Source organism: Scophthalmus maximus, chromosome 10 (assembly GCF_022379125.1).
Source record: "Scophthalmus maximus strain ysfricsl-2021 chromosome 10, ASM2237912v1, whole genome shotgun sequence".
Taxonomy (NCBI): Eukaryota; Metazoa; Chordata; class Actinopteri; order Pleuronectiformes; family Scophthalmidae; genus Scophthalmus; species Scophthalmus maximus.
Window position 1 is genome coordinate 13,143,360 of NC_061524.1, and position 16,477 is coordinate 13,159,836.

General features: G+C 41.3%; 1 protein-coding gene across 6 annotated transcripts in view; it reads right to left on the reverse strand.

The window, feature by feature from the left end:
• The window catches only part of LOC118283990 (collagen alpha-1(XIX) chain), a 93,551-nt gene extending 85,450 nt beyond the window's left edge, over positions 1-8,101 (reverse strand). For 5 of the 6 annotated variants that reach the window (XM_047334812.1, XM_047334811.1, XM_047334810.1 and 2 more), the window contains exons 1-4: positions 7,900-8,099; positions 5,164-5,286; positions 4,374-4,448; positions 4,180-4,279 (exon numbers count right to left, since the gene is read on the reverse strand). In XM_047334812.1, the coding sequence (XP_047190768.1) occupies positions 4,180-4,279; positions 4,374-4,448; positions 5,164-5,248 (260 nt within the window). In that variant the 5' untranslated portion in view covers positions 5,249-5,286; positions 7,900-8,099. Of the gene's footprint in view, positions 1-4,179; positions 4,280-4,373; positions 4,449-5,163; positions 5,287-7,899 lie in introns of all 6 variants that reach the window. The other variant, XM_047334813.1, reaches the window with a different exon arrangement.
• Between the last annotated feature and the right edge of the window lie 8,376 nt (positions 8,102-16,477).

Below are 16,477 nucleotides of genomic sequence, written 5' to 3' on the forward strand. Positions count from 1 at the left end.
TGTAGGTTTATGTGTACGACCTCAGCTGCTCTGCAGAGTACAACAACTCTGTGTTCACAGTTGAAAATGTATTTCAGCGGAGGCAATATATGCAGAAAAAAATAGGCCATATGGAGGAGAAACCACATATATTTCAAAGTATACAACCACTCTAGAATGAATTACAGTTTATTCCCTAACTCATCTCTCAGCCAACACCTGCACTCCCTTCCTATTTAATACACTGTCTAAAAAAATAAAAATAAAGATATATATATATATATATATATTCTAACCCTAACCCTTACTCTGGGCTCAGAGTAACAGTCAAAAGTGGAAGAGCATAAACATAATAAATCAATATCAGCAAAAATAATAATGCAACGATAAGGTCATTGAGAAGCCAGGGCACAGCTGGGGGGGAGGGGGGTGGGGGGGAGAGTTTCCTCAGACAGGTTGGAAATTAGTTTTCACTCCAATATATCATCTCCTATTCTCTCAGAGCTTCATACCCTCTTCTACTGTGTCCCTCCAATGCTTTGAGATTTTGGTGTAAATGGTACATGACTGAAATGATAAATACGCCGAGTTAGAGCTCCCCGAAAAAATCAAATGCTCCAGTGAGAGGTCGGCGCCTGGGAAGGTTATTTGTTGCCCAAGGGCTAAAGGACTATTTCAGCCGCAGTTCAATATGAAAAGTGGCAAGGCAATTTATAAAAATGAGGATTCATGAAATAAATTCCTGACAGAACATTTCCATGCCGCGCATATAGTAACTGCTCGTACCCAATGTATTACACATTATTATAAGCGCGGCAGAGAATAGCATAGAAGCTAAATGCCGGAGTTTGCGTAACGCCCTGCAACTTATGGAACTTAATGAATTTAAGAACGGACTGACTCTTTTTTTTTTCTTTGTGGGCTCTGAGGTTCACACCCTCCTTGACAAAGTCCCCAGCTAAGACTGCTCTTGTTTCAAAACACGGTCTGTCAGCGCTCTTGATCTCCGAGAGCCCAAAGGGTTAAAGTTCTCGACCTCGCGTTGATTGCCATCTGCATCTAAATGGCTAGACCATGGAGCTCAGCGTCGGCTGGTTTGTACAGCGTTTCTTTCTAATTCTTTGGCGATACACTACTGTGCATGTTTAAGAAAGCGATTAACGAGTGAATGAAAAGAATGTGCATTCATTTTCTGTGCTCCCGTCCTTCAGCGCCAAACCAACATCTACAAAATACAGCCAACCCGGTCTCTTCCAAGTTCCTTTCATATATATATATATTACTAATTTGCATTGGCAAATATGTTCTTGGAGAAGCATAACCATCTCCTGGATTACGTTCAATGACAATGTTTCGTTGTGTGCTGTTCATATAGGGTTGGGTTCTACGATGTGAAATCGCAGGGCTCGGTTCCAAGCGAAAATTACAGTTAATTGTGCATTGGCACTGCATTTTGGAAAACAGTGCACATCCATAACAATAATCAGGAGGAGCACAAAAGGTCACGGAGCATCCCCATGGCTGCCAGAAGAGTTCTTACCATTTGCTGTCTGGAAACTATCACCAGTCTTGGAACAAGTCTTTGCACCGGCCATATTTGCTTGGCTGAACCCACGCCTTGTATAATCAGAGACAGTGGTTTGACAGAACGTCACAGCAACACTGCTGGTCTGGTAGAGAATCCCCCGGAAGCGGCTTTAGTGTCCTGGCGACTTGAGAGAAATCCTATCCTGGAGGATTCGTTCAAATGAGTCAGAGGAATCGGATTGCCATTGCTGAAACAATCACACCTCAAATGTGAGCCTAGTTGGCTCACGTCCCTATCACTGACACTCAATCCTCCGACAGATCAAAGCGGGCTCAGCCCGTTCCTACGCTTAACGCATCATTCACCCCAGCAAAGGACTATAACTTCCTCTCAGCACGACTCCTCTCTCCTGTTGAAACGTGGAGAAGCGGCGCCTGCCAGCGTAGATAGGAGGCCGCTGCGGATCGGGCCAAATTCAAACGCACGCCTGTGATCTGGCAGAAGGAGACTTTATGAGAATGAGTGTGAATGTGTGCAGCTGAGGTCTGTAAGACTGCGGCTGTCATCATCGTTCCAGCGTGAATAAGTGCTCCTCCGTACACACATGCCCAATGGAGAGGTAACTTTGATCTGCCACCATGCCCTAAAATGACTTCAGATTACCTTGAGCAACATGGAATTGTTTTAACAAAATGTGCATCTTTTGACGAGAAGAAGAAAAAAAACACTACTTTGACTTTCGAACACAAATACAAAGTACAAATAAGTTACCACAAACAAACAGTATGTGGTTAGAAATTATATTTGTAAACATACGATTAAGAAGCACATACGACAAAACCTTGATTAATTAACCCTGAAATAATTTGGATGCTTATGACTCTTAAAGAAAATGTGTAAAAGGTAAACAGTGGAGACATTCAGACATTTTCTTTTATTGTAGCGCATATAATAAAGTCCGATATGAACATGGTAAGACAGACGTTAATATGCGTTGTGAAGAGGGCAGGGCCAAACATCCGAATGCCTCGAAAGACAGACAGCGATTGCGACGCCGGGCTTTAAAATTGCATGGAAGCTCATTATGAATAGAAGTTGCTTTTCGCGGGGCAATTTGTCAGCTCATACGAATGTTCCACGAGTGTGTCAGCTCTGATCTACGCGCCGTAATATGTTTTGTGCCAAGGAGCCGATCCAGAGAGTCGAGGGTCTATCGCTTGCGTATACCATACGAGCAAAGTGAGCAATGTTCTACCGGCGGCGGCAGGGGCAGAGGGGCCTCCTGCTTCGTGCAATCGCCCTCGCCTTGCTTCCTCAGCTGACATGCAGTATCACCTGTCAAAGTACTTAGATAATTGGATATGAGAGGGATCGCAGGCTCACCACTATAACCAATGACACTGTCAGCAGTGTCATTGAGAGCCGGCATCTTCTTGCACGACGGGCCCGGACGGAGGGAAGGGCTGAGGTAAATGTATTTTCGGCCGGCTGACTGAACAGGGGAGAGGAGATCACAAATCACCTGGCTCAAAGATTCTTTCACCCCGCCAAAGAGAGAGTGGCAGTAAATGTTTACAGTTTCATGTCATGTAAAAATACTAAAAATAACCCCTGCTCCCTGAAGAATGACAAGGTGTTATCTTTCACAGTTACAACCCCCGGGACACAAAACAATGAACATCTCAGAATACATTTATTTCTTTTGTTGTTGTTTTTTTTTTAAAAACCCCAAAACATCACAGCAAAGCCACAAGTTTGCCTGCCACTACAGTTTTATGTATACGCCACTGGTCATTCTCAATGCAGCTGACAAAATATCCAATCAATTTCAAATGCCCAATATCTTATCATATCAAAATCAAGGTGGTTTCACACAGCAGTCCCACCGGTTGACCAGGAGAACAAAGGTCTTCAGTAAACAGGACATTCAATTCATGTCGTTATCTTAATATTCCTCTCGTATTATATGCACCCAGACCTTTTTCACTCCTTTTTGCCCTTATGGGATTTTCTAGAATTAATGCAATCTATATTAATTCTGTTCAAATGATTCCATTCCAAACAGTGCACCTCACAGCCTCCCCATATTAGCCATGGAAAATGGAATTATTGCCCCAGGCGGGGAAGTATAAATCTGGATTGCATCAAGTCACTCCTTTCATGAAAACTAGTTTTCACCACACTGGGTTTCTTATTCTTACAATATCACTGGATCTCAAGGAAACCAATCCTAAACCACTCATTTCTGTCTGCACAACAGAGACCAATAATGGCGGTAATATTTCAATTATTATTTTTCACAAATGTCACATGGTGTTGAAATATTTGAGCTGTAAGAAACAAGAAGGACTCCATATTCAGCACCTTTCCACGAGGGAGGAGAACAGCAGTAGCCTGAGTGTTAATCCAAATGAACACAGCAGTTTAATGCCTTGGCCACACATGAATGACTGCATCTTATAGCATGGTGGGATTGTGCTATGGTCTTATATCAAGAGCAAGCTGGAGTGGTGTTAATGAGGCAGCATATAGGAAGATTAATTGCCGGGTCATAGCTGACACGCAGGCTGCCTGTCTGAGTTATCCTCAAACAATGTAAGGAACCCGAGTACGACATCCAAAACCCAAATGATGCGGAAAATAAACACACGTGCATGTTAAGCTATACTCACTTTGTTGGCTTAATGAGTGGACTGCTTCCCAAACGAAAGGATGGCAGTTCTTCCGTGATCGTCCCCTTTCGGAGGAGAAACTTCTCGGTGAGATCGAATCCTGCAGACAGGGAAACAACGTGAGCGGGTACTGTAAATCTAAGCAGGCCAACGTCGACATATTCCCAAATCCACTGTGTTCAAACGCTGCATACCTGTGATTTCCAGGGGCCGATCTAAAACGTCAGAAAACCTGTGCTCCTCCACACTCAGGAGGGGGCAGGAGCCATCTGGAGGGAAGCCACCAAGAGAGCCGTTAACGCTGGGTATTGATGTTCATTTGTATTTCAGACCAGTTTTTGAACGACTATTATCCCAAGGAAAAATGATTTGTGCAATCGTGAATTCATTTCCACGGTGCATTTCCTTTCATTTCAAAAATCAAACCTCTTTCGGAAAAATCCGCAACGGAGCAGAGGATCAATCCACAGTAGTTTTTTCCCCATTAATATTTCAAACTACAGTTTAAAGTTGAAAAAAAAAATGCCTGGCAGAGATTTAATTTAGAGGCAGAACTACATCTGCTTAAATCCTAATTAAATGGACACCTACTTCATGAATACTGATAGTCTCTTGATTTAAAGAAAAAGCTGTTTTGATTTTGGTTTAAAACCACAAGAATCTGTCGTTTTCGGAAACAGAATGAAGAAATATGGTTTATTGTAAATGTTTAAAGTATTAGATTAATATTATCATGTACATCTAAAGAGGTTAGAGTATATAAGAGTATGGATATGGTATCACTTACACACAGATTTGGGATGTAAATCAAATAAGTCAATAAGTTATTATCTAAGGATGACCAAGCATTTTAGTCACCTGCTGCAACATCAACAAGAGATAATTCATTAATAAAATGTGTGCTTTATTTTGACAGACTTTAATCTTAAAAGATTAACCTTTTGTTTCAAATCACAGAAAGAGGAGGACAACAAAAACACAAACCTGTCTGTTCACTCAGTGCCATTCCAAAAGTGCAAGGCAGGGAATTTAAAGTCCAGAGGAAAACTGTCCATCTCAGCGAGCACATCTTGGTTCTCACACTACAAAAGAAGTCCACTTGAAAACCTGGGTGCAAAGAGAGGTTTTTATTATTATTTTACAATCCAGTTAAGTTCAAATCTTCATTTTTTCGAGAAAAAAAACTGAAACGGGGCAAATGGAGGAAACACGTGCCTCACAATAATAATAACACAATCATTTGTGTGATTGTCAGCAAACCAAGATGAATAAAAGTTTCTTTCCTCTTTTATCTGGCTGCCATCATATTTCACACTGCTGTCTTCAAATCTGCTCTTCCCATCTTGGCAGCATACACAAAATAACATTAAGTGCAGGTTGTGTTGTTGTCAAATTAGATTTTTAACAGTAAATCCTACCTGATTTCCCCTGTTTTACAGCCCCTCACTCTCATGCCCTGCACTCACGGCTCCCTGAAAGCCTCATATTGTATTTACGTCAAGTCACTCAACATGCAGAATGCACCCGTGAGCCCTTCATCCATTAGTTCCATGCACACCTGCCGCGTGGTGATGAATGGAGATGTCCGTGCCGCAGCTAAATCACTGTACTCTGAGCTCTGTTTATGTTAAGATTTCAGCTGATAACCAAGCGAGCCAAGCCGCCTCTCGTTCGACACAAGACAGTTGATAATTCATTACGTCTGTGTATGCCATCGCCACAAATTAGCTGCGGGGCTTTCGCCCATACACTCGATCAGGGCAACAACAAGGCCGCGACGACACAGTGGGGAGGTGTTACTGTGTCCCGGTGTTGAGATCTAAATTCATCAACTTGGCACGTTTAAGTCGTCTTCATTCATCGTTATACCTCAGTGAGTGTCACAGAGAAGTTTATTTACAACGCACGACTGCCGGGGTTGTCGTGTGTCACCCATGTGTGTTCGTATGCCAAAGCCTTGATCTTTGTCTCTGTAGTACTCTCTATTAACACTCTGTTGTGTTGGACGTGTAAGCTGTCAACGGCGCATTGGTCAAGGACACCACATGGGACGACTCAAACCTGCAAACCTCCAGTTGCAAGTGAGTCAAGCATTTTGGCTGTGCATGCCAAAGCAGATCTCCTGCATTGATCTCGTGCCATTGCAAAGAAGATGAGGATATGTCTTTTTTTTTGTCTTCCTTTGGACAGGGCAGTCTGTTTATAAAGTACAGTCAATACAGTGAAGTTAAGACACATTCCTGCTCAATCGAGACACTTTGATCAACTTCTGGATGACTTTGCCTGCAAATCCGGGGGTCTTTCTTTCGAGGACTTTCGAGAAAAAGAAGGAACTCAGCAACAAACAGCTGCGCCACGTCTACAGTAATATGTACATACATGTTAAATAAATGTGGTTAGTGATTATTTTCTCTCTCTTACAACGGTTTAACACATTTAACTCCTTGAGGCAAATCATAACTCATAATGAAGAAACTGCTTTTTTTTCACAGCTTTGAGACAGTACAGATGCAATCCGTACAAAGACTATAATCCTCCCTTCCTGGCACACACACACACACACACACACATTTCCACACTGAGGTAGAAGAACCCAAGACAGAGCTGCGCACTGAACTTGACCTCCAACCACCACAATGCAGCCATAAAGTGAATTTACACGCACAGTGTCACAAAGTGTGACCGAATGACTATTTTCACTCTCCTGTTTTAACTGCCGCCTCCTTATCCAAATTAATTTGGCGCTTCCATCACTTCCAATCCACGTTACGCGCAAGGGCTGCTGCATCGTAAAGTTTTTTTTTTTTTGTGCAGGCCGACTATGGATGGCGCTTGGAGGTGAAGTGGCCATGCCACTTACAACTGCAAACCACGCATGGGCCGTAGACAAGAAGCACTTCAGGGGTGTCGCGTTCCCTGGCTGTGTGAAGGCGCGAGGCATGACCATCCTCTCTGCGAATGCATGCGACGCACGCAGCTCTCACGCCAGTCACTCCACCGCTTTACACATGACTTGACTCTTATTATTGAGGATTCAGTTAAATTGGCTCTTTTAAAACCCACACGGTATTTTACCCCCCCCCCCCCCCCCGCCAATTCACCATTTGCGTGTGCAGAAACGCTGCTGCACCATCTGCTGTAAAACCTGAATCGATTGAATTCCTCTGGGAACACACACACACACACACACACACCAAACTAACACACTCCCGTCTCTCCATCATCCACTACTCATCCACTTTCGGCCAATGGCAATAACTTCACTGTAACTCTTTGCAATATCCAAAGGAGCGTGTGTCTCTGCGCGACCGGTGATTGGCTGGATGGTTTCATTTTATTTCATTAATATTTTTTTTTTGGAGATTATGACGGTTTGTGGGTGCCGGCTCATATTATGTCAGTATCATGCCTCATTTCGGACTTTGTTGTTAACAAGTGATGCTACAACTGCGCGTGTTGACTGCTGCAGAGCGCGCTCAGGAACCAGGCGGCAGCGCGCGCGCGTCCCACTCAGCAGACAAGTTGGAGAGATCAAGCCATGCGTAAAAAAAAAAATGTTTTCAAAAACAAATCACACTTTCATGCCAGGCGACAACATACACACAAGGGTGCCCGTTGCGAATTCATTTCCCGTGGGGGTTTTTACGCGCTTTTATTCACACGATGAGGCGATCTGCACATGTGTTGGGATGCGTCAATCTGGGCTGGCCGAGTACTTACAGTCGCGGAGAAAGTTTCCTCTATGTGGCGAAAACAACTCCCCCCAAAAAAGCAGCGAAAGAAGCGTAATCCATGTGTGGTGTCTGCTGATCAGTCCGATTCCGGATTCCAGGACTTGGTCGAAATAAAAGTCTGAGTGGGATCGCCCGCTGGATCTCGCTCCTTATTAGTTGCGCCCAGTGGCCCTCCCACTCTGTCATTATTACTGAGGCGCACCGGCTGAGACTTGGGCAAACAACAGGAGCGCACTGAGAGGGGGGGGGGGGGGGGGGTAAATACCCAGTGGGGAGTCCAAAAACAAACACCCATTTCACAGAGCCAGGTGCTGGAATTGTTTCATGCATTGTCATCTTGTCAAATTGTCTGAATAGAAGGTTTATCATTCATGTGGATTTTGCTCGCCTTTATTCTTCATGTGCCGGCTACAAGATCTGACAATGTCAGAACAACACAAAACACACACTGGACCCATCACCTGTCTGCTCGTCACATCGTAGCCCATGCAGCACAGTGCGGCTGTTTTGTGGAGCGTAGGTGATATGTGACATGATAAAAGTGACAGCTTTCAGCGGTGCAGGCAGGCCGGTGCTTACAGCAACATGCTCCATGCTCATACTATTTTGGTCAGAACACGCGAATGCCATGTCGCAAGGCTACCCTGCTATTGGGAAGGCAACAACTCCTCCAACGTCCACTCGACGTACAGTGAGTGTAAGGCTGCAGGTTCAGATGCATTGGTTTAACATGGTCTTATCAGCCGTCCCGTTTTATAGGCTGTTAACTCTCCTCTCCTCCAAAACCCCACGTTGAAAATGTGTCTGGCTCTGTGTCTCTGTTCCTGTGCAGTGAGTGAAAAGCACATGAAGGTTACGGCAGAGGTTGCTGAGCCTCCTCGGTGCACTTCTTGTTGAAACGGCACACCAGCAGTTGAAGACACCCGGTTGGTAGAAACAGGTGTCCGGGCTGCACACGCGCACACACACGCACGCACACACACACACACACACACACACAGACAGACAGACAGACACACACACACACACACACAGACACACGCATGCATACACACACGCGCACACACACACACACACGCACACGCACGCACACACACACACACACACACAGACACACGCACACACACACACTCACACACACACATACACACACACATTTACAACACTGTTTGGATGATTTTCATGCACCCTCCCCTTTCAGACTTTTCCAAATGTGTGTGATGGCAGACACTGAAAAAACCAACAAAGAGGAAATGGTTTGAAGAACAACTGGCGATTCAAATGAAGCAGGTGGTCGAACACAGAACATGAGCATTTCACTTTAGGGCGGCTCCATAACTCTTTATTGCTTATGTGTATAATTCTTTGTTTTGCTCTGAGTGAAGGAAAGATTTTTTTTGTTAGTGGGATTTTTTTTATTTAAATAAAAAGAGTGTGAAAGATATTCCGTGAGCGGTGGTGGTGTTGAGAGTTTTTATTTCAAATATTAGAAAGACCCATTTTGAGCAAATAGACATTTCCAGTCTTTTCAGCAGAGACGCACCATTGTGATGTAAATTTAGCTGATGTATTTATTCCCTCTCAGTCTGAGAATCTGTATCACTTCTGTGTTCTCTGGAGAACTGCGTGGCCCGCAGTATCGGCTCTCAAGGAGTGCCTTTCATAACCAACAGTGGATTCATAACAAGGTACAAGCTTTCCATTCCACGAAATTGACACCTCTCAATCAGATACTTTCATACTCACTAAAGTAATTCAGGTTGAAACCTAATATGCAGTCTAATATTTGTCCAAAGCGACTTACAATAAGTGCATTCCACCATGGAACGCAATATAAGCCTTGATTTGAGAATGTTATTCTCTTGGCAACCAGGGCGCATGTTTGTTTTTTTGCGGAAAAAATGATTACTTAAATGATCGCGTTAAAGAACTGCATCACTCATTGGATATCCAAAACAAGGACGACAATAGCGTTCTCCGGGTAAAAAGCATCGGTAGAAAGTGGCAAGGGAGGAGAGTTAGGGAAAAAGAGATCATTTTAAAAAAGAGTTAAAGTCGGACGGGCATGGAGAGAGCTGTGGGACTTGGGAGGCATTCATAAAACAAACATTGTCAGCCATGATACTAATGCAAAGTAGGTTTAGTGAACATACTTCTTCTTCTCATCTGTTATCCCCAAACTGGTGTTGACAACTTCCTCGGGAGCTCTGAGGAAAAGTACCTGCGTCGTTACCAACATCTTGCTACTGCAGCGTCTTTATGACAGCAACTGAACAATATTACCACCTGGAACCACTAGGGGCACAACAAATTGTCTGTTGGACTGCAGCATTAACAGCCTGAGATACAGTTGCGTCACCTTAACATACCTTTGCTGTCACCAAATAGATAGAGTGTGTGTCGGCGTGGAACAGGTGACAAATGCAACCCACCAATTTCTGGCTCAAGGTAAACGTTCAGAGCACACTGGAGTAACATTTTATAAACCTCAAGGCCCCCAAAGCTGACAGGCGGCTTTAAAATATCCTTGAGATGATTGTTGTTTGAGAGGTATTCTGTGAAATACAAGTAGGAACATCTCTGAGAGAAAAAATCACCTGCACAGCTCGAATGAAAATCTGATTTACTCTCAATCTCACCAATTATTCTGTTTGACGCAGAAAATTAATTAATTTACAGATAAAGAACATTAAACACACAAAAAACACACACACACACACACACACACACACACACACACACACACACACACACACACACACACACACACACACACACACACACACACACACACACACACACACACACTCCCTAATGGCATCATTAGGAATTGTTTAAATGACTGGATTCCAGAATGAAGTTGATTATTGGTCTGACTAGAAATTACAAACATTTCATTTCTAGGAAAAAATAACCTTTGGTGTTGTTGTTTTTTAATTAAATTCTATTCACTTGCTTATCAAGCTGTCTTCTTTTCCATTTCTCTAAAAATGTAATACTTGTTGTAATGTTTTTTAACTAAAACAGCAATTGTAAACTCAACATCACTTTGACTTCTATAATTGTGTTATGTACATTTCATTTAAAATAATAAAATTACTGTAAAAACAAAATAAAAATGGCAACATTTACACCACAAGTGTGAGCTTCTTGTTTCTTAGAATTGACTAAACCAGAGTTCAGAAATTAAGTCTGCCATTTACTACCCATTAGAAATGAAGTTTTAAGAGAAGATTTTCCAAAAAGTTCTCATGAGATTCGTTTGCCTCCAAACCCTTATTCTATTTCTGGGGAATTGACCTATGAAATATCATTTCCATGGCTTTTTAGCTTTAAGAGACAGTTCACACTCAGTTAACAAGGGACACAGAGATATGTGGAGAGCAACAGATGGGCATGCTGATTCTAACCCCAAGACATTATATTTACATGTTTGGCGCCCTCCTAGACAAGAAAAATATTCCAAGACATAATGCCAAAAATTGCTCTTTTAGAGATTTTCAGAGTCTGTGTGCTTGAAGACACTTGAGGTTTCCCAAACAAAAACAAAAAAATCATTAGTTCAGTTACAATGTTTTAACTCAAACTTTAAAGAGGTATGACGAGTTGGTACGAAAAAATAAATAGTCTAAATATTTTTTTGGAGAGGATCAAGAGCTAAAGACATGGAGGAGGAAAGGTAAAGAAATTATATCAGAGCCTGCATATGTATTATTCTAGACAATGAATTAGGTAAACAATGGGAATGTGTCAACCAAAGTATTGTATCTAAATGTATACAATTTATTAGATTGGACCGGAAGGAGAAGAGAGTGAGAGGGAAAAATCAAGAGAGTACTAAGAGTGAAGTGGGGATAGTGAAGGATTGAGTAGCAAGGTAAAGAGGAGGTAGACAAGTAAGAGAGAGATTGGAATGGATGAATGAGTTAAGTCTTATTAGTTGAAATGGAAATACCATTTTAATAAGAACATACAGTATCAAGAGAATTTCCAATTATACATGCAGGTCAAGGCGATGCAATAGTTCACTGCACACTTTGAAATTCCTCTTTCTTTCAACTGGCAGCCGTGGTAGAACACCAACAGCCAAAAGCATGACGCCTCTCTGATTCCCCGCTCCGGTGCGAACTGTGTCTTCTAAAGTAGAATATGATTTAGTTATGCAGGAGAGTGTCAAACACGGTCCTTATTACAGATCGGTTGACTGCACAGTGCAACTGACACTTAGGCTTTTGTGAGTCAAAGTTTACATGCGCAAAGACAAAATGTGACGCCACAGTGAGTAATATGTTAACACCCTGGGCAACTACATTGCCAATACACGACCTAGTCCTGGTTGAATTTCTGTCGCTGTCTATTAATGCGTCCAATCGTGGACATGTTAAGCTGTAATTGGTAAACGTGTGGCAGTCTCTGCCAACAACACAAATACAAACTTTGGAGGACTCAATGTCCAAACCAAAGATTAATGATGCTCTGCAGCAGGAGGTGATCAGTTCTCCTGCCCGCATCATTCATAACATGGCCAGAGCAGCTTGGGAAATGGTTCCCATTCATGCTGCATACCTGCCCACGTAGATATTTGGATATTTCCATGTGCTCGCTGTCAGAAAAAGGCTGAGGAGTTTTGTTGGCGCGCAGTTCCGGGACATTTTCAGACATAGCTATGTTCGCCGGCTCTGCTCTAGACAGTGCTGAAAATGTATGAGTCACAGAAAAAGTCCTCGTTGTCATGCAAACGATGTTCAAGGATCCACTGACTGAACTTTGGCTGGCCTTTGTCCACTGAAACATGCCTGGATTCAGTGACGCAATCAAGATGCTTCGGAGGGACACATACGGGACACATTTACAATATATTGATCATCTGATTGGATCTGCTCTCAGTGATAGTGGTCATGAACTGGAGTTAGCATCCAAACAAAACGACTTCTATTGATGCAGCAGCTGCAGGATGAAGCAGAGCTTCAACTCCCTGAGTTTCAGTGTGTCCTGAACAATCTGCATATGAGTCATTGTTTTTTGACTCAAAATGAAAACAATGCAATCATTTCACCTAACCACAACTCTGATAAGTGTTCATAATAATGCAAATCAGGTTTCAATGTGACACCATAGTGCCAAACATCACACTGTCCAGCCTGCAGCATCTCTCGTAAACCTGTTGTTGTCTGTCAGTTGGTAGTTGGATTGCCAAGAGCTGTAAATATAAAATATGCAGGGCTAATTTACAAACAATAATGAACAGAATTGATCATATTAAGTGCCCCCCTCTCAACACGTACACACAAGCAGGCACACACAACGATAGACATACTGTATGTTCTTCAAATAAAGAAATGAAGAAGCAACAATTCACTGTTAAATAACCTTGTTCGATTTCCCTTGATGCACTATAAGTGCACTAAGTCTCATAATCAATATGCACTGTTTGACTAATACAGCCGTTTTTGTGCACGTGCATGTGTATATGTGTTTCTGCACATGTGAGGCATCGTGTTTGTACTGGATGAGTGCAAACGCAAACCTCAGCAAACACTATTGTTTTGCCTTGAATACAAACATACTAATCTGATTCTTCAATACACAGTCAAATCATTATTGTTTGAGGGCTTAGGAGGCGAAAACACCTGTCCTTTTTACAGGATCGTTTGCTCAGTCGACATATGGCAAAGCAGTAGACAAAGGCCGCAAACTGTGTATCACTAATCTGTATGCAGACATAACCTCTGATGTGTACTTTTCATGTGCTCCTAAAAATCACAAAAGCCATTAAGAAGTCTCATTATTCATCTTTGAGAGCTCACCTGGGCATTAAAGTATCCAGTGTCCAGACAATAAAAGGAAAAAAGAATTAAAAAAAGATATGCACAACTCCATGTCAGTTTGGCCTGCAGCTATAGTTCCATGGGGTATTCTTGAAATATTAACCTATCTATTGAAATTTAATGAAAGGAAATCAGTTGGTGGTCACCCAGTTAGATAGCTATGTGAAATCAAATCAAACATTAAGTGTTCCGGGCCAAGTGTTGAACATAGTAGTGCGTACTATAGCCTTTTATACCCTGAAAGTTTTTACTGAGGGCTTTGTTCATATTTCATTCATTGCCTGATTTATAAAACTTTTTTTTTTTTAAATGGCTGTTGACAGTATTTTCAGATTTATGGGAACTGATTAAAAGATATATCACAAATCCCCTCTGTAAAAGCCTTTGGCTCTAATATGTCAACAAAATGAAACATGAGTTTTGAACCTGGCTTCATCCCACGTTCAGATTTCTGTTCTGAATACTTATGCAAATTGGCAGATATTTAATCAGATGATAAATCATTTGCTTATTTTCAAACATAATAATTTCAGAAATGTTGCTATACAGAAAATAATTGTCTTTTTAAAAATCTTCTTGTTAGTTTTCAACTCTATTACATACATTAAGTTTCTGTGCAGTATTATGGTTTCTGAAGGTTTCAGTCAGTCAAAAGTGTCGGAATCAATAGTGAGCTGCTAATTAATCAGTTTGAATGTTCCTCATTCCAGTTAGCAAAAGACTTACCCCTAGACAACATAGAGACATATTATGTCCATTGCCGAAAAACTTTAGCGCCTCAATGTCACCATTGTACAGGCCTTGCAAAAGTAATTACTCAATTAATAGCTTAAAGTGGAAATTTAATTTTGTCTCAATAATTCCAGACACGGTGAAGCACGACTGCACACTCTCAGACTGGACAATATATTCCCAAGATGGAGCAGACTTCTGTGACACAATGCACTTGAAACTGTGAAAGGGGGAGGACGACTGAAAAGACAGCAGGTTCTTTATGTTGAGTTACCACAGGGTCTGTCTGCAAGATACATTCGATAAGAACTGAAGGAAAGTTGAAATTCGGATCCCCTGCTGAATGAAACAGAAACGTATCTCTTAAGAGATGTTTTCTTTTTAAATTCAGTGGTATCTCTGCCAATGCATTTATACTTTAAATAAATACTTACAGTGGCTTTTAGGGATTGATGGCCACTTTAGTCACTCAGTGGAAGAATATAAATGAAGAAACATCTGAACATGTTTCTCAAGTATAGCTGCAGAAATATCTGCCCGTACTGATTTTCTATTATATTGTGAAACTCAAACTAGACATTATTCTACCATGGCGATTTTATGATGCATACAAGGCAGTAGAAAAAAATAAATATTGGTTCTACATATTCCTGAGGCCCTTTAAAATTAAGCAAACATTAGCTGGTGATAAAATGTGTCTGCTTTTCTTCAACAAATGATAATCATGAGATAAAATGCATACTGATTACTGCTAGGAAGCTATCCTCCACTCTCCCACCCCTGTAATCAAAGTCACACATGCTTATGTATTTTGTGAACTGATGTGTGGCAGGGATGCTACTGTAGATTAACAAAAAAAATAAAATGGGAGGAAAATTATGACACTGACAAAAGATAACCATCATAAAAGAAAATAATAAAAGGATCACTTTATAATATTCCATAAAAATGTGTTTAAATGGTGGGCCAGAGGTTTTCCCCTGTCAACTTAAGGGTCCAATGCATGATCGGGCCATGTGTTTAATAGATAGTCCAATCGCCCCAGAAGTGCACCACCAAGTAAACCAAGGTGCCCATGTGGTTGTCCAAAGTATCCTTATGGTTGGTCTAAAATGCTCCATTGGTTAGCACAGGCCCCACCTTGATGTGTCCTTAGGTCAAAATAAAACTTGATCCTAAATGTAACCCTAACCCAGAGGAGACAGAGGTGTTCCTCTTTCACCTGAATGAAGTCTGTGAAAGTCTGCTGGTTTTATTGACCACTAGTGACATAACAGATGAGAGACTCTCCTTAACTGTATGAGACATTTAGCTTATTTCCACAACGTATAATTCTGAGGTTCTTGTATTTACTTGAGTATTTCTGTTTTATGGTACTTTATACTGTTACTCCAATACATTTCAAAGTATTGAAATGTACATTTACGTCACAAATTAACAGCAAATAATTGCTTTTTTAAATTAACACATACAACATGACAGTGCAGCATATAAGATGTGATCCATTGAGTGATGAGAATTCACAACAATGTACTGTATGAAACAATTAAAACGTAATGATATGTAATCATAATGCATTAGGAACACAATCCCAATACCACTACTACAATTACTATTTACAATAATTAGAGCCCGACCAATACATCGGTTAGCCTACAATATCGGAGATTTTCACAGACATATCGGTATCGGCCGATATTTTAAGAGCAAGACTGATATAATAGGCCAACTGATTTGAGCCTTTAAATGTGCATTAATGTTTACATTTTATGTAAAAAATAACTGTTTGTTATCAGTTCTATGCATTTGGTTGTATTCGTATTTTCAATTTATAGTTATTCATGAAGAAAAGTTCATGGTTAAACTAAAATATCAAGCCTCATTTACATTTCTTTGTCATGGAGGTTCGATAACGACATCTTAGGAATCATTGACAGATAATATATATATATATATATATATATATATATATATATATATCGGCGATGTATCGTAACGGGAATA